We start from the raw sequence: 26899 nt of genomic DNA, 5'->3' as shown, positions 1-26899 counted from the left end.
CGTAGTTCATGGAAGGAAATGAGGACATTGCCTTTGAAGAGATCTCCTAGGTGTGTGCTGCCTATACGGTCCTACTAGTGCAACCTCTCCAAGGCAGAAAGCTGTTGAAGCCACGTGCCTCGCCACAGGGAAGTAAGCTCCGTCAGCCTGCTGTCCTATTGGATCAGGTGCAAGGCTGGCCTTCAGCAGTCTCTCGTCACCTGGGTGCATAAAGATGTCCCTTGAGATACTGGACTCCCATACAAGTGACCCAGGAGTCCCTCGAATCCTACTGAGTGAAGCTCCAGTCTGTAAGCCAGGCCGTCCCATTGTCCCGTAAACCACTCGTTGATGGGCACCAGATGTGTGGCTAGATAATATGCATACATATCAGAAACTCCCAGCCCCTCATCAAAGGGTGACTTAAAAGCCACTATATGGCGGCCCTCCTGCCTAGATGGAGGAGGTTAGTTTGGAGGTCAGGATCAGAACCACTGTCTGGGTATTGGGTATGGGAAATTTGTTAATACATACAAGTAACAGGGGAGACTCATCATTTTGAAGATAGCACTGCCCCCCATTAGATTAAGCTGCAATCTCTTTCAGTGGTCCAAATCCCAATCAAGGGCTGAGGCCAGGCCCTGGAAGTTGAGCTTCCAGTCCAGATCTGGAGGGTGGGAATATATGTATCCCTAAATAGTTAGATGTGTTACATCGCAGTGGAATGTTTGGGCACCAGCAGCGACACTCGGCATCCCCCCTCACCTCCACCAGGATAGATTTGCTTGCATTAATATGTAGAGTGGGGGCTTCTTGGTAAAGACAAAGAATCTCCAGGCATGGAATGCCGCAGGCTAGAGGGTCTCCAAGGAACAGTAGTGTGTTGTCGGCATGAAGTGCAACTCCATCTTCAACCCTACTCCCCCATCTCCATCCCGGTTCCCACGCATCACATCTTATGAGGCATGTCAGTGATTCAATGGCTAAGGCCAATAATAGTGGGTAAAGTGGACACCCCTGACGCGTCCCCCCAGGATTGGGAAGGGGCGGATAAGATGCCATTTACCAAGACCTGAGCCATTGGGTTATGATAGAGGAGGTGGACCACTCTCTGAAACTGTGCTCCCAGGCCCGCCAGCAATAGACCATGTCCAGGAATTCCAACGAGACCATGTCAAAGGCTGTACAAAAGTCAACAAGGAGAAGGGCTAGATTGCCCTCGACACCCTGATTCTAGGATAGTGCCTCCTGCACCCGCCGAAGGCAGTGGTTTATGCTTCTACCCGGCAGGAACCCACATTGGTCCGTGTGATGGGTTGGGGTATGGGTCAATTAAGTAGCCAGAATTTTGGCGAAGATCTTTATATCCGCGTTGATAAGCAAGATCGGACAGTAAGAAGCGCATTGGTCTGAAGGCATGCCCTTCCTGGGGCTGCCCACAACAGTGGCACAGTCAAGGGCGACAGGAGACTGTCCCTGCTGTAGCGCCTCTGTATAGAAGTTCAGTAAGTGGGGCGTTAAAAGGGAGTGGAATCTCTTACAGTATTTGATGGGATACCCAGCGGGTTCGCTGGTCTTCCCCGACTTGAGTTCGAAGATGGCTAGGTCTACTTCTTTCTCCGTCAGAGACTGGTCTATGTCCTGGGCCAGGGAGAGCAGATTAGAGAACACAGGATGTCCTGGAGAGTAGGCTTCTCTATCGCCAAGGGAGGCACCGAATGGCGTGTGTAAAGGTTTTGGTAGAACGTCGCCAACAATTGGGTGATCTCCGGTAACTACTCCTGAAGGTCACCTGCCAGGTCTCTAATAGCAGGTACCACCCTGGTGGAGACACCTCGGTCGCCAGCCAGAACAGTAATTTACCAGAGTTGCCGCCAGATTCGTACACTCTTTGAGCTGAAGTCCTCCAGCACTGCTTTGCCTTCTTGAGGGGAACCTGCCTCAGTTCGGTTCACGTAAGCTCCAGCAGATGTTGTGCTTCTCCCGGGTCGGATTGCCGGGCTCGACATTCCAGACTAAGTATGTTACTTTCCAGGTCAGTCATCCGTTCTTTCTGCAATGGCTCCTTTCTCTGGACGTAACCTTATATCAATTCTCTCAGAGAAGTTTTACAAGCCGCCCAAAGCGTAGTCTATCACGACACAGAGCCATCTGTAGTCTGTAAATAAGCTTGAAGTTCTTCCTCAATGAAGGAGACTCATTAATTGACCTTCAAGTGCCATGCACTTAAACGCCAGATGGGTCGCTACATCTGTGGGTGGTTACCCCACTTCACCAGGAGGTGGGCATGATCAGAGATACCACACGGGAGAATGCGGACGGACATAGTGCAAGGAGATCTGTCGCGGGCAGCCACAGCAAATTGATTCGGGCCTCTGTGTTGCGGGCTGCTGATCGATGTGTGTATGCTTGTGTCAAGGGATGCCAGGAGCGCCACGCATCACAAAGGTCTATAAAATCTGCCCAAGTCGAGAGACACGGGGAGCAGGACCTCCTGCCGGGGTGGGGGTCGGTGGAGGTGTATCATTCGGGGTAAGGGACAGTGTTAAAATCCTCCCCACTAGGGTGGTCCCCGGTGGTAGTGTCACCAACAAGGCTTGCAGCGCCGGATGTATGATGTTACAACGCACACTTTTACAAAGCATACCTTTACAACTCATTTTTTACAACCCAACATCCATTACAACGCATTCCATTACAACGCATTCCATTACAACGAAATTTTAAAACTACATTTACAACGCATTCCATTACAACGCATAATACCTTTACAACGCATACCATTACAACGCATAACATTACAATGCATGTTTGGTAAGTATTGGATAGTGTAGGGGTAAAAATGACTATTCTAACTCCACGGGGTGCAACAGTAGGGTAAGTGGTGGATAGTGTAGGGGTAAAAATTACTATTCTAACTCCAGGGGGTGCAACAGTAGGGTAAGTGTTGGATGGTAATGTTATGCGTTGTAATGGTATGTGTTGTAATGATTGAGTTGTAATGACATGCGTTGTAGTGGTGTGCGTTGTAGTGTCATGCGTTGTAATGGTTGCGTTGTAATTGCATGCGTTGTAATGGATGTTGCGTTGTAAAAGTTTCGTTGTAATGGTAGTGCGTTTTAAAGTTGCGTTGTAAAGGTTGTTTCCCGCAGCTCCTGGAGGGTGGGTTGCAACAGCTGCAGGGGGCATAACAGGAGAAAGAACTGTACTGCCTAGGGGCCATGCAGCCCCTCGATCCCAACGTAACTCTCCTGGGTGTCCCCATACACTCCAGTGACTGTGAATTGAAGGGAACTATGGAGAAGGAGGGCCAACTCCCTGGAGCCCCTTGCAAAATGCGAGTGGAAACCCCTTTCATACCCAAATGGAGCGAGGAAGGGGCATTGGGTCCCCAGCAGGTGGGTTTCTTGCGATAGGACTACATTCTGTTTGTACCTTTTAATGTAATGCAGTACAGCCGATCTTTTGATGTGGCCCAGAAGACTGTTAGTATTCTAAGTGTATCATGATCATGTGGGTAGGTGGTGTGATGGTAGAGAAGTGGGTAGAAGCCTGAAATGGGTAAGAGCTACCTATTCAAGGTGAAGAGACAAAACATTGGGACGAAATTAGGATACGGCTAAGCCCCCAACACCACGAGGCAAGCACCCAAGGGCCAGAGGGCATTCGAGGGCCAAGTAGCTGTCACCGCCTGCGTCCGGGTGGGTGGGTGGGACTACCACCAACCACTACCAACAGCAGGGTACTGCTGGCCCCAGTAAGTGCAGCATGGCAGGAAAGCCCTGATGAAGTTCAATTCTTTTGAACGAAACGCGTTGGCTGAGGCTTGTTGCATATATTTGTTGGATTGCCAAATAAATAACATTTTTTCACATAAAAAAGAAAATCGACCATTCATAGTTACAGAACTAAACTACTGGGGTAATGCACCACTCCACTTGTTCTAAACTTTTACATATCTGCTTGGCAGTTTGCATCTCCCAGCGGCAGGTGCAGGAGCAGTTTGTGCACACCATTTGTGACTTCTTAAGAATTATCAACAACGGGAACGTAACCAAGAGGTGCGGCCAGCTGAGTCTGCAATTGACCCTTGCCTTCCACCAATCTGTGGATCTGTAAGCCAATATCAGGTTCACTGAGTAGAAACTTGAAAGGAAAAGTCGTAGTTAACACAAATAACAAACCCTTCAATAACAACAGGAATCCCTCCCCCACCCCTCACTTCTTCCCTCTTAGCATCTGTCGCCCTCGTCAAACAAAACATAGTGAGTCAAAGAAAATGCTAGAAAGGTAACTTGATGGGGGGGGGAGAGAGGAGTCAAACTGCATTGTTTACACCTCTGAGATGGATATTATGCCTGAAGGTGCATATATGATAGATCCATTAAGGGTAGTCATCTACAATGGTGTGCGCAGTAATTTAAAATGCAATGACAATCACTACAATAGCAAGTCCCCCACAGGTGAATCATTTCACCTCCTCCCAGACTTAACCATGTGTCAGGACTCTTGCCACCTCTATCAACATCTCCGCATGGCACTGCTCCATCTTAAGTCACTTCATACATTGTGTATAACCAGTTTGGTGCCAGAGAGGTCATTCTGATATGGTCAGGACGTTATCCAGTAAGTTAGAGAGCTGCAGCGTTGCCTCATGGGTTGGTGTCCATTGCCTTCAGGGTCTGCGCCTCCTCCGATGGGCGGGCGTCCATTTGCTAGGTCGTCACCTATTAGGCGGCCTTCGTTCTCCGAGATTGCTTTTTTCAGATCTGCGTGCCGAGAGTTGTGACTAGGACCGCCTAGGAACTCTCAGCCCATCAATATTCCTGGTTCAAGGGTCGCAGTGTGCGTTCCTCTGTGGTCCATTCCCAGGCCTGTTCCGAGTCGGTAGAGGACTAGAAAATAACTTTGAGGTGGGCTGGGAAAAGGAGCATGTAGCGGAGATTGAGGGCTCAAAGTTTCTGCTTCAATTCCTCAAAGGATCATTACCTCTCTGGCATCACCCTAGTGTAATCTGGAAAAATCATTTGTCTGGAATTGTGGTGTCAGAGATCAGGTTGATTTCGGGCCTCACATAGGCTGATTCTGGGTAACAGAAGTTTAGGATCTGTAGTATCTCCAGGCGAGGGGTGGCCGTGCCCGGCGGCTTGGGAGCAAGGGATCGATGTGGTCTCTCAGTGACAAAGATAGTGGAGAGCATGTCTGCTGGGACCCAGGTGCAGAACCAGATTTCAAGGGTGGTGGTGAGAGCTGAGTTATCAAGGCTTTATAGAAGGCCCACTAGATTCATACTGTTACGCCTTGAATGGTTCCCAGCATCTTCTGCCCTTTCATCGAGATATGCAACCAAGGCCGTCAACTTGGACACTTAACATTTAAGGGTGGTCTCTTCATCTTCAATCGTAGAGATTAGTGTCTCTGCTTCAGTCACTGTCTGCCACTTTGTACAGGTCATGTCTCAACAGTGAGAGATCTATCCGGAGGCCATCAACCTTGCTTTCGAACGCCTCTCGTGAGTCCGTGATTGCCTTGAGGATTGTGGAGAGTTCTGGCGTTGATCGAGGTGCAGTTGGAATGTCAAGGTTTTCCGTAGCTTTTCCAGTACCTGATGTGGGGACAGTATATTGATCCATCTTGGTTTGATCTGAGGCAAGGGAGGGATTAAACGCCTATCGTTGATCCATCGTTCATCAGAGCCACAGCAGGAATGTATGTCAGGGACAGGCCAGCTTATCACAGGCCAGCACAAGCAGCTCGTCCGTCGAAGGTGATCCCTCCCCACCTCCCTCTGCCACGAGGCAGTAGTTCCTCAGATGTCAGTCCAGGAGGCCAGTCCACCGCAAGGCGGACAAGGTTGGGCCCTTAACCCGCTTGCCCTGGGGCCACATGGGCAGTTGGGATCATACAGTGCGGAGTGCATTAGATGACCCGCTAGAGCAATCCAGGAATCGCCAGACAGCACTGAGCTGGTGGAGTCGGTGCCCCCCAGCCTGTGACAGTGCAGGCATATAAGGCTGAGGCTGCTTCGTCAGTGGCTCACCTGATAGGGAGGGCGAAGGTGTAGCCCACTGCGGAAGATGAACGCCTGAAGAGTAGAAAAGGTGTCAACAGTGCAGTTGGTCCTCCCCACCAGCAACAGAGGAAAGAGTAGAAAAAGGGGGGGGGGCTTTTCCTGAGTGATTCAGCACATAGCTGCATGGGGCTAAAGTCAGACCTCTCATCGCATCTATTGGCACCTCATCAGGGCCTTCAGACCTCCGTAGCAAGATCTCCCTTTTAGGAGGGGCCCGAGTCCACGCAGGTCCTGGCGTAACTCTGTCTCTTCAGTCCCTGGGGGGGCCACCCAGCACCTGTCTCGCTGTACAGGGTGCTCAGCGGGTAGGGCAGTGCTGGATGGCGGGTCCCACAGCCATTAGCACTTAATGCTGGGACGATTCAGAAACCCATCAATGCCCCTCACAGTAGTCCTCCTCCGGCGAGCATCGTTGCAGCAGATGCCAAGGAGAAAGGGATGGAGGACCTCTTACTCACCCCCTTCCCCGATATTCCTCAGTGCATTAAAGTTTGGGGGACCCCGGCAAGCCTTGGAACCCAGGGCCAGGCGCTGCAGCCACTCGGAGGCAAACAAGTCTCTGCTGCGTACCTCACACGCCGACACGAGTCCCACGCCGCCCATCACAGCGAACCCCATTGCGACAGGGCTTGACCCGACCTCTGCACTGGTTACACACCGCAGCCGACCAGGATGAGATCTGTCTGGTTGCCTCAGCCCGCTCTCCGGAGCATCCAGGAGGTACAGGCAACAGCTATCTCAGACAGGAATCTGGCCCGTCCTCAGAGGCCATAGGACTTCAGTGTCCTGATGGTGGCTGCCATCTTGAATTGAGTCTGGGTCTCCGGTTGGGCCTACAAGTGTGGGCCAATACTTCTCCCCCGCGCCCCAGAAGCCCAGAGGGGAGCCAGCAGGGCAGATTACAATCAGCGCTGTCAGGCAGCATGGAGAAAGATTGCAGTAGGGTGGTGGGAACTGTACTGCCATCTTGGCCTCCTTAGCCAAGCCGGACAAAGCAGTTTTAAGACTGCCAATTCGACAATTTGATTGGCCTCAATGTCCTTGTAAATACTAATAAGCTACCTCTAAGGTAGGCCTTAGTGCCCATAAAGTCACAGTATTTAAAATTAGGAAGTGTAACTGTTTAATATTTCATCTGTCCTTACAGTCAAAAAGCCTAACAGCTACTGTCACTGCGGCAAGGCTGATTGCTTACATAGCCAAAAGCTGGTTTGGTAAACAGGATTTACCACGCATGCGTAACAACGCATGCCATAACAACGCGGTCTTTACAACGACTGCGTTGTTATATTATATACCGTTACAACACAAGTACGAACAACGACTTGTGTTGGGTGGGGCAGAAGGTGTTGGAATTATAATCCATCACCTTCCCTAGTGTCCGTACAGACTGGAGTTGGAATAGTAATTTATACTATTCCAACATCCAGCGCCCCCTAATGCAAGTCGTTACGACTTGCGTTACGAATTGCGTTGTAACGGAATGCGAAATAACAACGCGGTCGTTGTAACAACCGCGTTGTTACGGCATGCGTGGTAAACACATGCGAAAAAAGATCACATGTTCGCTGGTTTATAATATTACAATTTAGAATGCTAATTGTGATTTGGTAACCGCTAGACAGATATTTCAAGAGCTCTTTTAATACTTAGACACAAGTCTAATCTACCATTAGGTTGGATTTTGTCTATTTAGGAAAATGTATTTAGATAAATCACGCTTTCCCTGCTTAAAGCTTCCAAGACCTTTCTGTAAGTCTTACTAGTATCGCCTGGTAGCTGATGGCTCCCCTGTAGTGTGGTTTGAATTGCTCCCTGGACTGGGACAAAGGGCTTTGTGCCTGAGGAGGTGTGATCTGTGCCCAGGGATTTGGTGGGCTTCAAAGGAGGCCTACCCTGTAACAGGCAGATATAGCTCGCACCTATGCCTGACCCCTCTACTGTCCCTTTAGTCAGGCTGGCCTCAATTCCTTCCGGGGTTGTTTGCAGTATGGCACACAAGAAATGTTCTGCAAAATTAGGTAGTGTTGCCCCTGGGAACTTATAATTCATTGGTTAGAGAGTGGTCAGGAGTTGCCACAGACTGGTGCCAGGCATAAATGTGGCACACACAGTACCCTCCTCAGATCACTTCTGGACCTGTGGAAGAACAGAAGAAAATGACTGGACCTCCTGTTTGGGCTACAGGGACACCACAAGCTTCAAGATGCCCTTTTCCTACATTCCTAGCTAACTAGTTTAAACTGAACACACCCAGGACCTTACTGCTGCTTCTGCTGGAGTGAGTCTTGACCCCTACCCCCCCCGCAGCCCCCCCCCGCACCCCCCCAAGTACTGTCCATCAGGTCCTGGACTCTTGTCTTGTGTCAAATTGTACTCCTAATGTTTCTTGCAGCCTTGGACTTAGAAATGTTTTGCCAACTCTTACCCTGAGTCCAGCATGTGAACAGGGCCAGCTGACCAAGCTGATCCTCCGAGGTGGCATTACCTCACTAGGATAGCTGCATCTCGTGCTACTTATTCCCATCAGCAGCAAATCTGAATTAGCTGGACCGTCATCGACTGGCACCCAATGATGTTGAGCCCTCTTTGGCCACGGCTTGCAGCCTTGTCTTGCTGAGGGAATCTGAGCTACAGATTTTTTTTTTTGTCTGAGCATAGAAAGCTTCACAGAACCAAGGAGTCACCTGTGTCTGATTGATGTGGAGGACTGTTTGGGTGTGAATCCCAGAACTTTTCCCACTCAAAGCCTTTGTCGATAATTTCATTCAGACCTGAGTGTTCGGTTCCCTGTCGACGTTGAGCTCATCTTCAGTCACAGCCTTCTGCTTTGCCCCACTGAAGACGTTATGCTCCAGAAAAGTTTCGAAACGCTTTTTAACTGGATGATCCTTGCCTTGTACCTGACCTACGGTCCATCACAGTTGGTCTTAAAATGTACCCTTGTCCTGGTCAAGCTCAAAAAGATGACAGCTGTTGGCACGTAACCCTTTTTGCCACTATTTTACATTCAAATTAAAAAAATCTTTACTTAGTTGTTAGTTTTTTTTTTTGTTGAAAAATATGTTTATTGCGGAAAACATAGAAGACATAATCAGATATAACCACTCGTATGCACTGAGAGGTGAAATTAACCACATGCAACATTCAGGATAGTACACAGCCACGTGGCCCACTTCCCGGAGGCCGGGCGGCGTAAAGTCGGAAAAATGCCACAAAGATAATCATAATTGTTTGCATACAGTACACTTGCATCTCCAGTATCCGCTTGTTTTCCATGTATTTTCCCTCCTACGTCCTCCATGGAGCCCTACTCCCATCCTTCTGTATAGATAAGTTTTCCAATAGAAACACAATCTAACACATAACAACAGAACAAACCCCCCCCATACGTGGCATCAGTAATAGAGTACGTGCAAAAGTCAGGTTATCTACTCAAGGCCCGATGAGGTGCAGACATCACAGTTAGAAGCAATCCTCTGGGAATCAAGACAAATCACAGGGTTATACAATCGGGAACATTAGTGCGCGCCCAGCAGGGCATTACTCCGAAACAGGTCCCTCCATCTCGCCTCCCACCACATCGTCCTCGGACCCAGACCCCTCAGGGTTGAACAATTCGGCACTAGTGGCATCCGAGTCATCATCAGGCAACCCCTCAGCACACATCATCCTCCAAGCTAATAAGTCTTCCTGAAGCTTTTTGTCGCGGCACGTGCGCTGCATATGTGTTTCCTCAGCCAAGGACCACTCTCTAACATCCCTAAGCCACAGGGATACCTCGGGGGCCCTCTGCCCCATCCAAGTAATAGCCACGCGCCGCCTTGCCAACACCAGTAACAACTGTAGAAACTTGTAGGACAAATTCCTCTTTTTGGGCTTGGGTATCAGGGCCAAGAGACAAGGGAGCGGATCCAGGGCAATCCGGAGGCTCGTGACACGGCCAATATGTTCCACCACCTCACTCCAAAAGCTACCGACCTGCGGGCACTCCCAAGCCAAATGGAAGAATCCCGCTCTCTCCGCCCCACACCTAGGGCAGTCGTCCTATCTGCTGAGATGCGATTCAGGGAAACCGGGGTCATGTAGGTGCGATGCACTAAATTAAAGTGGATCAACTTTAAACCGTTCATTACACGAGACTTTCCGGGTCAGGAGCCCAATACGTTTGCGCTGTCCCGGCTCTAGAGCCATCCCTTGGTCCGCCTCCCATGCCGCCCAGGACGGCGCGATCGGCGGGGCCGAATCCCGTCGCATGGCTGAGTACAATAAAGAGATCAGCCGCTTTCCTCTACCACAAGAAAGGAGAATGTTGAGGGTGCGAGTCAGAGGAGGCGCCTCTGGGAATTGGGGCCAGGTCGTCCTTGCCAGCTCCTGAAGTCCCCTGTAGTGCAGGTACTGTCCCCTGCTCAGGTCAAAGGCTTCCGTGGCACCCTCAAAAGACACGAAGGAGTCATCCGGATAGAGGTCTGCCAGAATCTCACATCCGCCGTCCCGCCATTCCCGGAAGACACATTCTCCTCCATCCGCAGCACCGGGGCCAAGATCCACACCGGCAGCTCCTCATGAAAGGGGCCCCGCCGCAAAACCTTCTCCACAAACCGCTGCCAGACTCCCGCCGCTTGGCGCACCACATAGGGCAGGGCCTCGTCCGCCCCCTTCCCTGCATCAAAGCCACTCGCAAAGCCTTCTCGTCCACTCTGCCCGCCAGTAGCTGCAGCTCCCAGTTATCTGCATCCGCGAACCACCTCGTGGCTGGCAGGAGCTGTGCTGCGTAATAATAGAGGTCAAACCTCGGGGCCTCCAGGCCTCCCTCCTCCCAACTCCGAACCACAATATGCAGAGCAACTCCACTACGTCCGCCCCCCCAGAGTTGTTAGTTTAGTTATTAAAATTTACTCTATTCCTAATTAGGCTTTTTGTTTTGTTATTTTTTTTACTTTATTACTGTTTGAATACTTCACAAATACTTTACACATTGCCTCTAAGTTAAGCCTGTCTACTCGGGCCATAGCTATCATGGGTGTGATCACAGGCTAATTAAGTGACTTAATTATATGAGGTGGGTACTCACCAACTTCAACTAATATTATTATCTTACAAATTGTTATCAGTGAGATATTTCATACAGACTGATACATTTGACATTCTTTCATAGAATGCCTACTGCTACATACAGGAAATGAACAGACCTGCATCCAAATCTATAGTTCCTCCTAAAAATGTGTGAAGTGATAGCAAGCTGAGTGCCTTTGTTTCCCTCCATTGCATTGGTACCGGGGTGTTGGACTATAGATTACTCCTAAGCAATATGAGACTCGAACAAAAGCAGTGCTGATGACCCCCTAAGTATTGTGTTCGGCCCTGCTGAAAGTGAAAATATGACTCTCCAAATCCACCCTGCAGGTTTCGAATGGAAAGGGAAAACCTGTGGGAGTACTGAGTGTCCCAGTGTCCGCAAATTGCACGAGCACAAAGTCAGCATATTTCACTGGGGCCGGTTCTGTGCGGCTCAATAATAGCTTCCAGAGTCCAGCTGGATCCCTCTTCGTTTCCTGCACTGTCAATAAGTGAAAAGCTATGACACAAGTGAAAGGACACGTTGTTTCAAAAGCATAATGATCCTAATTTTCAGCACACGTTTCCATGCTGTTTTTGCTAGCAGAGTTCGTGATTCTAAATCAGGACCGGAGGCGAGGATTATGCTTTTCTTTCTCCACTTTATTGAATAGCATTTTCCCAAATGTTCATGGGAAACTTCGTTTTTTGTTACCTATTGGAATAAAGTGGAGAAAGAATAGCATAATCCTCCCCTCTGAGTCCTTAAAAGAATTGAAACTTTCTGTTACTATAGCTAGGAAGTGTTTCATATACCTACTTTACCTTGGCAGATTGCCTCTTACAGTTACTTTCACTATGCAATAGTCAGGAATTCATTGAATAGAAATATTGCTTTGAGACCAGGTACAGTCTGGAACATTTTAAATAACAAGGTAGATAATTGTGTGCTCAATTAGAGCGTATGTCATAGGAAGAAGTGCAAGACTTCGCTTTTAGATTTGACCCGAAATTTCATCTCGGGTGGATGCGCGTTCTCTGATCGTGTCACCTTGAGATTTGCACTTTAATTGTGAAAGTATTAATCGCTGTCCCATAAACTGTTACAGGTACATTTATTGTCTGTGGAGATTATAGCAAAAAAAAAGACAGGTTTGTTAGGAAGGGATGTTACCAAAGCCAAAAGAAAAAAGCAAAACCTGAGACCTGTAGTCATACAAATTAATATGAAACCATCATTGACAAAGCTAATAATATCTGTGCAGTAAAACCTATTGACTTTACACTCTCTTTTTTTGTGTTCAATAGCTGGCACGGATACACTTGCCAGAATGGGGATTTTAAAACTTTACAAATGTCTTCAAATGTCATTGCCTTGGATCCGCGCACATTCATAGTAGCTGTCTTTGACTTCTATGTTTATAATAGTTTAACAAACCCATTTAAAGATGGTCACGTTGGATGCGTAATATTTCTAGTGTTTTTTTTGCCTTGAGCTGTGCTTTAGAGCATCATGTCTCGGCTGTGTAAAATTGCATCTTTTCAACACTTAAACTACTTGGGGATTTTTTACCTTCCCAAATATGATCCATGACTGGAGTTCGATTAAAAAATAAGCTGCTTGGACTACTTTTCTGCCTAGAACAGTGAGCTGTACGGCTTGCAAAGCCAAATTACAACTTTTCAACCCTGTCTTAAATTACTTGAGGATTGTTTAACTTTCCTCAAAATATTCTATTACATATTCTATTACATGACGAAAGAATAAAAAATAGGATGCCTGGACTACCTTGAGTAAAGCTGTGTTAGGCCACAATGGACATCTTAAAACAATTTGTAATATTTTAGAAAACACATTCAAAGATGGCCACGAAAGACACACGTGCATCTGCGGCAGCCATCTTTAAATAGGTTTGTTAAAATAATAGAAACCATTTTGTAGGTGCCCTCCACCCATGCAACATGCATGCACCCTCGAAGGCGGCAATTGTTAAATAGGTAAAAAAAACATTTTTTAGGTGGATGCCTGGTGATAGAGCGGCATGCACGAGAAAGGTAAACAAGAGGGAGAGAGTCGCCAAGTGGAGATGAAGAACAGAGGACATGGAGGGTGGGGATATTGCAAAATGAGCAGAATGGAAAGAGGTGGAGAAGCAACAAATGATCTGTGGAGGGGCAGCACGGCGAGGGGGAGCTGTCTGGTATGGAAAAAAAGAAAGAGGAAACAGCACATGGGGAAGAGAGGAAGAAAACTCATTAAGGCTCTCAAGTAAAATAAAAAATGTGTTCACTTAGAGGAAGCGACCTTACCATGGCAAAGATGCATGTCAACCAGTCTGAACACTATAAGACCGGAATGCTCCTGGGTGGGACAGACGCAAGAATAGGGAGTAAAGCTGTCTGATAGAGACATCTAGTCGTAGATTATTTACCTTTGGACTTCCAGGCTTCAGGCTGGATCCAGAAGATTTTTGATAGGTGTACCCCTGCGTGCCAATAGGTGGCATCAGTCGACTCCATGTGACGTCATCGTTCGTCGGCGCAATGACGTCTGCATTGTCTATATAGGCACCACCTCGGCATGCTGACGTCAGTGCTTTTCTTTCCACGCCAGCCAGCACAGATCTGTCACATTTTTACAGACTTTTTTCAACATTTTGTCGAGTCCTTTTGGTTTGTAGGGATGTCCACCAGAAAAACCTCAGGGTTCAAGCCGTGCGGTGGCCTATCACCACGTCATTTCAGTCACGGACCCCCATCTGGTGTGTCTTTGGTACCTGGAGCGCTACCACAACCTTAGGTAATGCTCCGACTGCTGGGCCATGGCTCCAAAGACGTTGAGCAAGCCGTTCCTCGAACTAATCGCGGCCTGGCGTACGGCGTCGTGGAGGTCACCTTGTCGTTCTCGCTCCAGGTCTTGGTCGAGAGGAAGGTCCGAACACCGCTCCAGGGGGCAGAAGTAGTCTTCCTCCCAGTTGAAGTCATTGCGTTCAGGTAAGAAGCACCACAAGAAGCACAAGAAGGAGAAGCATGCTTACACTTCGTCCCATCCATCATGCGACGAGACAGAGGAGTCTCGGTGTTTGAGGCCCTGCTACGCGGAACGGGTGTCTGGGTCGGCTCCGCGTTTCCCTCTCCTCCCTTTCCGGGGTCAAGAGCTACCCCCGCCCAACTAAAAGAATTCTATTACGACATGTGCGCCATATTTGGGTGGCCTTGCCCTGTGGGTGCACCTTTGGGTCGCGCAGGCTCAGCAGAAGAAGCCTCTGGCTCCGGCCATGGCCTCCTCTTGGATCTCTTCCTGGGTCTGGACTGGCGACGGTCGCACCATGTTGACCTTTCCCGGTGCGCGTCAGACGTCAAGATCCTCCGCTTTGCTGGCACCCACTGATGGTTCCTCCCCCATCGTCATTCCAGATGAAACAGAGCCGGTTGGGCATCCACCGGTGCCGACGGAGCCGTACTGCTCCATGCCGTACACTTTGCCCTATTCCCAAGGGCCAGGGATGGATGATATGATTGGGAGGAGCAGCAGGATCCCTTAGAAACCCTACATCCAAACCAAGAACTGGACTGGTATGAGGACTGAGACATCTGGCCTGGACATCTCCTTATCTCCTCAGATTCTGGCATGCTGTCTACCCCTAACCTGGCTACAGAGGAGGGGGCTTCTTTTGCAATGGTGGTGCGTAGGACTGCGGAGGTCTTGGACCTGCAGTTTTCTACGGTGGCAGTCAAGACTAATGTCTTGACAGAGGTCTTGCAGCCTGGTATCTCTACATTGGTACCCTTGCTGCCTTCCAGTGAGGCCTCGACTGACGTTCTACTGGGCACTTGGTCCAAACACAGCACAGGGGCTCCTGTGAATAGAGCTATTGCCTGCCGCCACTGCCCTGCACTGGCAATCCAGTTTTCCTATCCGCCCATCCCACCCTACAGAGCTTGGTGGTTCAAACCTCCACTTTCCATGGCGCGTTCCCTTCCACACCCCTGAACAGGGAATCTAAAAGGCTGGACAGCTTCAGTAAGAAGATCTTTTTTTCCACAAACCTAGCATTGCGCCCTGTAAACAATGCATGCCTATTCGGCTGTTACTTCCATTCTCTATGGGATACGGTTGTGCAAGCGCTGCAAAGAGCCTAGAAGGCAGACTGGGCTCTTCTCTCCCAAGCTGTTACAGACTGGAGATATGCTGCAAAGTTTGCCATACGATGTGGCTTAGACACAACAGACATTAAACGCAGCGCGATTTCCTCGATGGTAGTCCATAGGTCCCACGCTTGGCTTAGGACACTTGGCTTTTCGGGTGATGTCCAAGCTAACCTTATGAGGGGTGAAACCACGAAACCGGTCCTAGCATGCTTGATTCCGGTCCAGGGATGACCTGGCTTGGCAGTTAGGACTGGACTATTCCCATGAAGAACAGGGTCAAGACTGATGTGCATATGGCTGCGTCTAAACTGGGGTGGCTTGGTGAGCAAATGAACGATGGATTTAACCCAGATCTCTTAACTGGGGGTGAATGTTTTATTTGTTCTGCAGTCCGTCCATTATTTGTGTGTCATTTACTTTCTCGCCCTAAGTGCGCTGGGGAATTCCCAGACTTGGGTCCCAGGCTCACTGTGCCACTGGATTAAAGCTAGCTTGGCTGATTAGGAGTGAATCCCCAAAACAGGTCCTAGGATACTTGTTTCTGGTCCAGGAAGGACCTGGCTTGGCAGTTTGGGCTGAACTGTTCCCATGAGGAACAGGGTCAAGACTGATTTGCATAGGCCTGGGTATAAACTGCTGTGGCATGGTGAGCAAAAGAACAATGGATTTAACTTCGATCTCTTAACTAGGGGTGAATGTTTGATTTGTTCTGCCTTCTGTCCATCATTTGTGTGTATTTTGCTTTCTCCCCCATAAGTACGCCGGGTATGCCCAGACATGGGTTCCAGGTTCACTGTGCCACTGGATTCAAGCTAGCCTGGCTGAAGCGGGGCGATACCCCAAAACCAGTCCTAGGATGCTTGTATCCGGTCCAGGGAGGACCTCGCTTGGCAGTTTGGGCTGAACTGTTCCCATGAGGAACAGGGTCAAGACTGATTTGCATAGGCCTGGGTATAAACTGCTGTGGCATGGTGAGCAAAAGAACAATGGAATTAACTTCGATCTCTTAACTAGGGGTGAATGTTTGATTTGTTCTGCCTTCTGTCCATCATTTGTGTGTATTTTGCTTTCTCCCCCATAAGTACGCCGGGTATGCCCAGACATGGGTTCCAGGTTCACTGTGCCACTGGATTCGAGCTAGCCTGGCTGAAGCGGGGCGATACCCCAAAACCAGTCCTAGGATGCTTGTATCCGGTCCAGGGAGGACCTCGCTTGGCGGTTCGGGCTGGACTGTTCCATGAGGAACAGGGGCAAGACTGATTTGCATATGGCTGGGTCTAAACTGGGGTGGCATGATAAGCAAAAGAACAATGGATTTAAGTCAGATCTCTTGACTGGGGGTGAATGTTTTGATGTGTTCTGAATTCCGTCCATCATTTGTCTGTCTTAAGCTAACCTTATGGACATGCCCTTTGATGGCTCGCGTCTCTTAGGAAACGAGACAGATGGCAGCGCTTGAGCGCTTCAAGGACTTGCGGGCTACGGCCAAGTCCCTGGGCCTCTCCACTTCACCCTGGCCTGTGTCTGCCTTTCGCCCCTTTCATGGCTATGGAAGAGGCTTCTAACCGCACCCACTCTATTCCAGCCAGAGGACCCCGTAAGTCCAGCAACCTGTGTGGGGCCGTGGAAGCGGTTTACCCCGCCCTCGCTGGTTGGGTGGCCAGATGTCAGGTCAAGCCACAAATCTCTCTTACAGCAGAAAAACCTTTCTACACCAATCTCTCCGGATCATGACTGGATACGCCATCAGCTCCATCACTGGCGAGATATCACCTCAGACAGGTGGGTGCTGCAAATGGTTCAAGGGGGATACCCCCTCCCCTTCGAGACTACCCCTCCCTTCGTTCATCCAACTTACAATAGGCTAACGGAGGATCACCTTGCCCTACTCCGTGAGGAAGTCACGACTTGGCCAAGGGAGCTATAGGGAGGGTTCCCAGGTCAGAAACAGGCTGAGGTCGCTATTCCGGCTATTTTCTGGTTCCAAAGAAGGATGGAGGCCTTTGTCTTATCCTTGACCTCAGAGCCCTCAACTACTTCTTCAAAAAGAAGTTCAAGATACTCATCCTTGCTCAGGTCTTGTCTGCCCTGGACCTGGGAGACTGGATGGTAGCGTTGGACTTGCAGGATGCCTACTTCGATATGCCAGTCCTCCCTGCCCATCGCCGCTACCTGCGGTTTACTGTGGGCCAAGAGCACTTTCAGTTTACCCTGCTCCTTTTTGGCTTCACCAGCGCCCCTCGGATGTTCACAAAGGTTGTGGCGGTGGTCGCAGCCCATCTGTAGAGATCAGGGGTTCTAGTTTGCCCTGATCTTGACTACTTGTTGTTGAAGGCGGACTCATCCCTGGCCTTCGTCCCCCCCTCCTGACTACGGAAAACCTCCTACATTTGCTGGGGTTCACGATTAATGTGCTGAATTCACACCTGACTCCCTCTCAGACGCTTGCTTTCATCGGAGCGGTTCTGGACACGATGCAGTTTCGGGCCTATCCTTCCGAGCTGCGAGTCCAGGATATTCAGGCTATCATTCTGATGTTTCAGCTTCTATCCTGGATTTCGGTGAGAAAGACTCCTGCTTGTGGACCATGCCAGGTGGCACATGTGGGCTCTGCAGTGGGACTTGAAGTTCCAATGGGCGCAGCATCAGAGAAATCTCGCCGACCTAGTCCAGCAATTGGAGGGCACTGCAAAAAATCTACAGTGGTGGCTGACAAATCACGATTGTATCAGAGGCAGACCCCTCTCACTTCCCCAACCAGATCTCATAGTGGTGATGGATGCGTCACTTCTGGGGTGAGGCGGCCATCTGAGAGAGGTGGCAATCAGAGGACTCTGGTCTCCGGCCCAAGCCTGGTTCCATATCAACATCCTGGAGCTTTGTGCGATCCGATTGGCACTGAAAGCCTTCCTACCATCCCTCAAGGGAAGGATAGTTCAAGTGTTCACAGACAACACTACCGCCCTGTGGTCCTGCAACAAATAGGGTGAGGTGGGGTCGTGGTCCCTCTGTCAAGAGTCTCAGAACTCTGGACTTAGCCTGGTGGGTTAACATCTGGCCGGTTCTCTGAACGCCAAAGTGGACAAACTAAGCCGACTGTGCCATGCGAATAACAAGTGGCGTCTCCATCCGGAGGTTGTGCACGGTCTCTTTCAACAGTGTGAAGAGCTTTGTTTAGATCTGTTCACCTCGGAAAAGAACGCGCAATGTCAGCAGTTTTGCGCGTTGAAATTTCCAATGTGGATCTTGTTCAACGATTTTCGGAGCGAGTGGAGCACAGACTTTCGGTACGCCTCTCCGCCCATACCACTCCTGCCCAGAGTGCGCAAGGAGATCAGGAGGGACCGGGCTTAAGTCATCCTTGTGGCTCCAGATTGGGCCTGGAGAGCGTGGTGTCCCAAGCTTCTGCAAATGAGCATCGATCCTCCGATCAGGCTGCCACTTCGAGGGGGATCTTTCGTCTCAGCAGCAGGGGAGGGTTCTCCATCCAGACCTGTCCACTTTCCGCATCCTTGCGAGGAGATTGAGCGGCGACAGTTGACAGCTTTTGACCTTCGTGCTGAAGTCTGTGAAGTTATCCTGGCAGCCAGGCATCCCCCTCACAAAGTCGGTGTACGCCTGCTGATGGCAAAGTTTTTTAAAAATATTGTACAGAGTGGTCTGTTGACCCCTTAACTGCTTACCTCTCAGACATTCTTCTATTTATTCTTTCTCTGGCCCAGCAGGGCTCTGCTCTGGGCATCCTGAAGGGCTATCTTTCGGCCCTGTCTGCTTTTCTTAGTTTGCCAGACCAACTATCGCTTTTTAAATCGCCTCTTGTACAGAGATTTCTGAAGGGGCTCACTCACTTGTTTCCCCCTTCACCTTTTATTATTCCCCAGTGGGACTTTAATTTGGTTCTCACTTTCTTGATGTGCACACCATTTGAACCATTTCATAACTGTCCCCTCCTGCTGCTCACACAGCCTTTTTTAGTGGCAATAACTTCTTCCAGTAGGGTGATCAAACTGCAGGCTCTGTTACCTCAGCCTCCTTACCGGACTGTATTTCCAGGCGAATTAGTGCTGTGCACTAGGGCTTCCTTCCTGCCCAAGGTAGTAACACCCCAAAAAAAAGAGTCTCCACCGTCTGGACCCAAAAAAAGCATTGTTGTTCTACCTTGACCACACTAAATTGTTTCCGGGTGGACAATCGGATTTTCATAGGGTATGCTGGAACAAAGAAGGGACGTGCTGTTCAGAAGAGGACCTTATCGCATTGGGTTTTTCTATGCATTAAAATATGTTCTGCCATGCAGAATAAACAGTCTACTGAAGGCCTTAGGGCCCATTCTACCAGGGCAAAGGCAGCAACCGTGGCACTTCAGCATGGTGTTCTGATCGTGACATTTGCCAGGCAGCCAGGTGGGCATCTCTGCATCGTTCGCCAAGCATTATTACCTAGATAACCAGGCTCGCAGAGAGGGCCTTTTTGGCCGCTCTATTCTGCAGGACTTCTTGTTTACCATTCACCCTCCCCGATTCCACCTACTCCCAACACAGATTCGAACAATGCATGACAACTGTAAACGACTAGATGTCAAATAACCACCTATGGCTCAACGCGAGTAAAACAGAAATCATGCTCTTTGGTGATGCACAGAACCTAGGGACATCTGACTGGTGGCCTTCCTCTTTGGGACCGTGGCCCCCACCCAAGGAAGCAGCCTGCATCTTGGAGTGGTAATAGATGATAAACTCTCCATGATGGCGGACCACGTTAACTCCGTGGTTTGCACCAGCTATGGTCTAATGTGCAATCTTAGGAAGATTTCAAATGGATTCCCCTTCCCTCATGCATGCCCCTTGTACCGGGACTAATCATTAGTCGCTTGGACTATGATAATGAGCTATTTGCATCCATAAATGCCTCCATCGGCGGCCAGTCTAAAGACTCTCCACTGGCTCCCTATCAGAAAGAGGATCAACTTCAAACTCTGCTTTTTGGTACACGAAACAATAAAGGACCACAATATCTAGCAAAGAAACTCACAAAATTCCAGCCAGTTAGAACCCTCCGTTCCACCAGTAAACAATTTCTAACTGTACCCAAGGTCCGCACAGTAAGGAACGGTTGCAGATCCTTTTCCAGAACTGCACCTGAATTCTGGAAAACATTGCCTTTACATCTTCGCTTGGAAAACAACCCCCAAAAAATTCCGCAAAGCCCTCAAAACCTGGCTATTCTAGCGCTTCGCCCACCCCTTCTGGTTCTCTGATTATCAACTAGCGCTATGAGACCTATGGATGATATACGCGCTTAATAAATACCTAATACAATTGGTTTGAAGCTTCATTCAAGTCCCTCCTCCGGCATGGTATTGCTCTAGTATCTGTTCAAAGTTAAGGAATCTGCGGCTAGATGTCTCTATCAGATGGAAAAGTTACTTACCTTCGGCAACGCCTTTTCTGATAGAAACATAGTCTAGTCGTGGATTCTTTACTGACCTACCCATACTCCTCGCACTGCAGATTAGTTTTACTGTCAGGGCTGTTTCCCTTCAGGGCCCTAGTTGTTTTTAACACACCATTGTCAGTCACTTCATTTCTCCGCTCTCTGGCGTGGAAAGTCTTAAAAAGTACTGACGTCTGGGCGCCGAGGTGGGGCCTATATAGACAACACGGATGTCATGATGATGAACCCGACTCCTACGACTTCGTGCATAGTCAACCGCCGCCACCTATCAGCACGCATGGGTGCTGCTATCAAAAATCTTCCGGATCCAGCCTGACGCCTGGAAGTTCAAAGGTAGGGAATCTGCGGCTAGATCATGTCTCTACCAGATAATGCGTTACCGAAGGTAAGTGACTTGGCACTGTAGTAGACAACGAAACCATCTAGTCATGGGTGAGGGTCTGTCCCAAAGACTTATCTATGGCTATTGGAAACATCAGGCCTGGACAAAAAACAGCTTAGGCTGTTTTTACGTTGAACTAAAAAAACACTTAACCAAGCAAATCAGACAGAGATAGAAGAAAGGGAATTGACACGTGTGAGCCCCAAGGCTGCTTCACTGCAGTCTGGCATTCTGAGTTAATTATTGGTGTTTAAATGAGAACATTCTGTTAAAATTCTGCATTTTAAACTCCTAGCTGACCAGATCATTGATGAACTTTATGTAGTTTGTTTAACAAAGCAGCTGTAATACTGCTTCCAAATACCTTCTTTTCTGGCCCACCCAGAATCTGGCTGCTATTAGTGTTCCCGTAACCAGGATTATTTACATAAGGTATCCTTGAAACTACACTGGCCACACACACAGACGCTGATTCTCATGGATCAACATGTCAGAATTTTTTCGCCGGAGGTATTCATTGTAGTTTCCTAGGTTTTCAGCTTTGGATAAAAATGTAGATATTGATAGATGGGACTGTCAAATAATCTGTTGCAGCTTTAGTTGAAAATGTTGCTAGCCACGCTTTTCAATAATTTTTGTTTTATTTCAGGTATGAGCTCTTTCTATTCTGAGCTGATGAAAGGTCTTGGGGCAGGATCACGTCTCTGGGAACTTCTCGACCGAAAGCCAGTGTTGCCGTTTAATGGTGGGTTTTCAAGCTTTTGAATTTACTAATATTTTGAATTCTTATTTTCGGCTAATTTTTTGGTGACACCATTTCAGGCACAAAGGTGAACCCCGCATTTTCTCAGTCATGATGCCGGGGCTGTTTATATTGAACCATGTTCTTATCTTGGTTCTAGTAGTAAATTAGGCAGTCTGGTTGCACACATTCTTACGATATTGAATTGTGGCCATCTTGTCAAGCACAATAGCATTGCTTTTGTAGCTCGTGTTTTTTTTAAATTATAGATAAAGCAGACTGAAAAATAACTTTGATGTCATCGGCCGGACTGGGAACTGAAAGCAGCGCTGGAAATTTTGCCAGACCAGCCCCCGTCCGGCACATAGCGAGCAAGCGCAGCGAGTGAGCCCGACCGCTACTAGGGGGGTTTAGTAGGGGGGTTTTCCCCCCAAGAAAATTTTGGAAAAAGACAGACCAAAATGGTGAATTTTACAGCACATTTTTCATTCCATATTCAATTGTATCAACTTTCAAAGCACAGTAAATAGTAGATGATGACCTTAAAGAGCACCAGGTTACCCACCAAGTCATATGTACCCATAGATCTTCTTTCAGAGAGCACCATAAATAGACACAAGTAGTGAATCAGAGAGAACAAAGTAAAAGTGAGACAAGGCCCCACACGGTGTGTAGCGAGCAAGCGCAGTGAGCAACCACTGCTAGGGGGAATGTGGGGGGTTGTCCCCACTAGAAAATTTGAGACAGAAAGTCCAAAACAAAGCATTTTTTAACACATTTTTCATTACATATTAGATTGTATTAGCTTTTAAAGCATAGTAAATGATTACCTTATGGAGCACAAGGATACCCAGTCATAAATCACAGACATTCCTACGGAGAACACTAAAAAATGAAATGTCGAGCACGAAACATGAATTCAAATATAACCAATTTATTCTTCATATAAAATAGCATGAAGTCATTTAAAAACGCACTTAACTTCAAACAATTTTGCAAAGGTTCAGAGTAAAAAGTGTAAAAGACAATGTGTACTTCAACCCTTGTGGTACCAACACTTTTGCAAAGAGTTACTGCTCTTTAGTGCTGTGGTAAATAAATAAATAATACCTCTCTTTTTGAATGCATAAATGATTGACAGATAGCTCAATAAATAAGAGTCAAGATTCGAGGTAGTAGGAGTTTTGCAGGTTTAATACAGCATAAAGGACAGGAACAGGACAACCTGCACGGAAACAGAATGGTAAGCCCTGGCAGCGCTGCCAGGATCTGGACAAGAAGGCTAGGAAGGATAACTTTTTAATAACAGTACATGAGCATATATACATAGCGCAAGCACATAGCATTACATTGCAATAGGCGTAGCAGTGGGTGGAGCAATAGGCGTGACGCGTAGCAGTCGCGAAAGATAAGGGTGAAAAGAGGTGTAACAGGGCGTATACATAGACATGTGATGCAAACGTAACAGAATATGTCATGAATGGGGCGGAAACCATGGAGGGGGCTACCTGAGGAGCCGGGACCTCTAACCTGATGGTGCGCGCAAACTGGCAATGACGTATCACTAGGAGAAGCTGGGGGCTATGAACTCTGTGCTAGGAGCAGAGACTGAAGTCTGGAGAGTCAGGGCGACATGTACCTAAACCCTATCTAGTATCTGATGTTTAGGGAACATGTTGATATAAACTAGAAGTCAGGAGGGGAAAAGCTAACAGACTCTAAGACTGGAGCATGCATTATTCTACATGTAGTGCGTGATGAAGAATATTAAATGACCATTAAATGCAGTATTTCTCTTACATGGAGACGTAAAAGCTAGACTATGACGGTAACTATTGATGCGATTCAGTAGCTTAGGAATGCAGAGAAGGAGGACTGAACTGATAACTGGAATCATAACATACTCTTGGCAGACTCAGAAGCAGAGCCAGGCTGAACCGGGCACTGTGAGGCAGGAAGTAAGTGAAGGGTCGAGGATACAGGTGGGGGCTGTATCGTTCCTCAGCGAGGGTTCAGGAGACAGGAGCTGAATCTGGTGTCCGGGCCCTTTTGAGGCCTAGAAACGGGGACTTTACAATGGAATAACGTGCACACTGAGAAACGTGGCAACGTAACTTTACATAGGCCTGATACTCGTATTATTCACGAGAACTGGAAACTGGCATACTAGAGGTGGACACAACTATAATTGCGTCTGTAATCAAACATGGGGAATAACATATGCATATTAATCATGCACATATAACATATGATGGATGACACGTAGGGACACAGAACATGGCAAAATTTACTTTTCCACATTCCCTCCTTGTCACTACGTTTCCATCAGGAAACATCAATATTCATGATACCATCTATCATTTCATACAGTATCATTTGCTCGTCTCGAATTTTCTTGGAACGGGATTTAGAACGGGGCTTGGGACTAGGAATACATGATGTAGCACAAATGCCGCAAATCGCAGGGCCACATTGTATACAGAGGCAGCAGCTGAATATAATCGCTACTGCAATACCTAGAAAGGACAAGACTTTCCATCCCCAGGCGGAAATTATACTCCAGAGCCAACCGGACCATGTCCAGGTGCCTGGATTTTGATGTAACAGATGGGCAATTTTATGGAGTCTGGTTATAGCTGAATAAACAGACGGCGCGTTATTTGGAATGAAAATGCAGCAACTAGATCCGATGACTCTACAGGCCCCGCCCCTATCGGCCAGTATGACGTCAAGGACGAGACGATTTTGCAAAACTACAAATCTCATAGCAGATTGCTCTTCGGTTAAGTTACCTAGAGCAGAGGCAGTCTCATTTACTACAGCTTCAAGGGTTCTGGTTAACCTGCGGATTAGCTTACTATTCTGGATAGGTCCTATAAAGAAGAAGAAACCTCTATTGAAATCTGTATACTGTTCTAGAGCAGTTTCAGTATAATCGACAATTGGGGACTCGATCTCCCTTCTATGTCTAATGTGTACTAGATGTGCGTTTCTATGATAATCAGATGGGGCTAGGAAAACTGGTGGCAGTAGGAAGGCAATGTAACAGGTTCCCTCCCAATCGAGGGGCAGACGAACATATGCGGTTTGACCACAAATAAAATATGAATGACGTGAAACTTTGAAAATAGATTTCCCACTGTCACTATACTTGACAATAGTACTACAATCACTATGTCCTACATGTACGGAACCATTATTTCGGACACATAATTCGCCTTTGACTGGTAGTACTGAAATAGCAGGTAAGTCTGGAGTAGTATCAGACTGAACATTCAGGACCATGAAATTCGAAGAATAATTACCTAAATTGTACACTTCATTTTCTAGATCTAACCCTGTTCTGTGGGGAAGACCTTGCTTGTCTGGAAAACATGTACTGTTAAGAAAAGACATATCTGTTGAGGATGACGTTAACGTGGACCATGCTCCACACGAACCATTATGTGAAAACGGATAAGGAAAGAGTGGCAGAACTCCCTTCGGTATCTGGAAAGGGGGGAGTCGGCCACATACCCAACAATTAGTGGCATTGCTGGTCTGGTGTGAATGATGTAACATGCGGATAAAAGTATTATTACGCATAGCGAGGCGGTAAGAGAGTTCATGAGGAGGCAGATCACTAAACGTGTGTTCTACTGTAACATTAGAAGACTTATTTACATGAGAAACTGGAAAATACAGATAAAATGCATAACTGGTGCAGGAAATCATAATGCTGAGAAATAATATGAAACTTAGAAAAACGATACATCGGATTGAGTTTTGACTAACTCTCTCACTATGGGGGTCTATTTTATACATGTCAGAAACAGTCTAACCGTTTCACCTAGGGGAGGACTTAGACAATCAAACTGGCTGACTTATTTTACTAGACCGGAGTTTCAACTTATACTCCTGTTGCGGAGTTTTCTCTAACGGGGAGGGTGCAGTATCATTGTTCTTTGCGGGACAGTCCTTGAGAATAGTACTTTGGCAATCCTTCAAATCCTGGGAAATGTTCTTTGAGACGGGTTTCAGTCCATAAAATGTCTTTACGTGCGAAAGGTGCACCCAGCCTTTGCGACCCTCCAACTTCACGGCTGTACGGGTGGCGAGGAGGACCTGTCGGGGCTCCTTCCAGCGTGGCTCCAGCGGACTTGAGCGGTCAAAATTGCGAACCAAGACCATGGATCCGGGAACGATTTCATGCGGTGCCACCTCAGTATTGTCTGGAAATGTGGCGGCAACCTGTGAACGACAAGAGTTGAGGGCAGACATCAAGGAAGCTAGGTAATCTGTCAGCATATTACTTGAAACATCGGTAATACTTCGGGGTCTAGGAGTACCCCACATGTTAGGGGGGCGGCCGAAAACGACCTCATACGGGGACAGACCTGATCTGGAATGTGCGACCATGCGCATGTAGAACAAAGCGACTGGCAGAGCTACTAGCCAGTCCACACCTTTCTCTTTACATACTTTGGCGATGCGAATTTTCAGGGTCTGGTTATGTCTCTCTACGAGACCTGCTGCTTCAGGATGGCGTACACAATGGAACTTCCACTGGTATCCTAACAAAAGGGAAACGTGCTTCATTAACTCTGATGAGAATGGCTGGCCGTTATCAGAATATACGACCCTAGGGAGTCCGTAACGGGGGAAGAATTCACGAACCAACTGCTTGGCAGTGGTCGTGGCTGTGTAATCTGGGACTGGATATGCTTCTGTCCACCTGGACAAAGCGCATACAACTACAAGGACATACTTGAAACCTCGACATCGCTCCATCTGAATATAATCCATCTGGAGGACTTCAAAAGGGTGGTCAGGGGGCTGGAATCCACCTTGTTCCACCGGGACACTTTTACCTGGATTAAACTGACAACATATCATACAGGTACGGACTTTCTGCTTGGCTGCAGCTCGTAGATGCTTGTTGAACCAAATGTTCTGGATACTGTCTAACATTGCTTTTTCCCCTAAATGTGCTGGACTATGTGCGGTATTGATAATGACTTGAACCATAGAGTCGGGGAGAAACCATGTGGTTTTACCCTTCGTCACCCATCCTTGATCC

At 48.0% G+C, this 26899-nt stretch overlaps 1 protein-coding gene across 2 annotated transcripts in view; it reads left to right on the top strand.

Annotated features, from left to right (window-relative positions):
* ABCB10 (ATP binding cassette subfamily B member 10) overlaps positions 1-26899 on the top strand; it is an 878274-nt gene that overhangs the window by 465756 nt on the left and 385619 nt on the right. For both annotated transcript variants that reach the window (XM_078648832.1, XM_078648833.1), the window contains exon 7: positions 21748-21843. In XM_078648832.1, coding sequence (XP_078504958.1) covers positions 21748-21843 — 96 coding nt within the window. The remainder of the gene's footprint in view (positions 1-21747; positions 21844-26899) is intronic.

Source organism: Lissotriton helveticus, chromosome 6 (genome assembly GCF_964261635.1).
Source record: "Lissotriton helveticus chromosome 6, aLisHel1.1, whole genome shotgun sequence".
Taxonomy (NCBI): Eukaryota; Metazoa; Chordata; class Amphibia; order Caudata; family Salamandridae; genus Lissotriton; species Lissotriton helveticus.
This window is presented reverse-complemented; position numbering and strand designations above follow the sequence as displayed.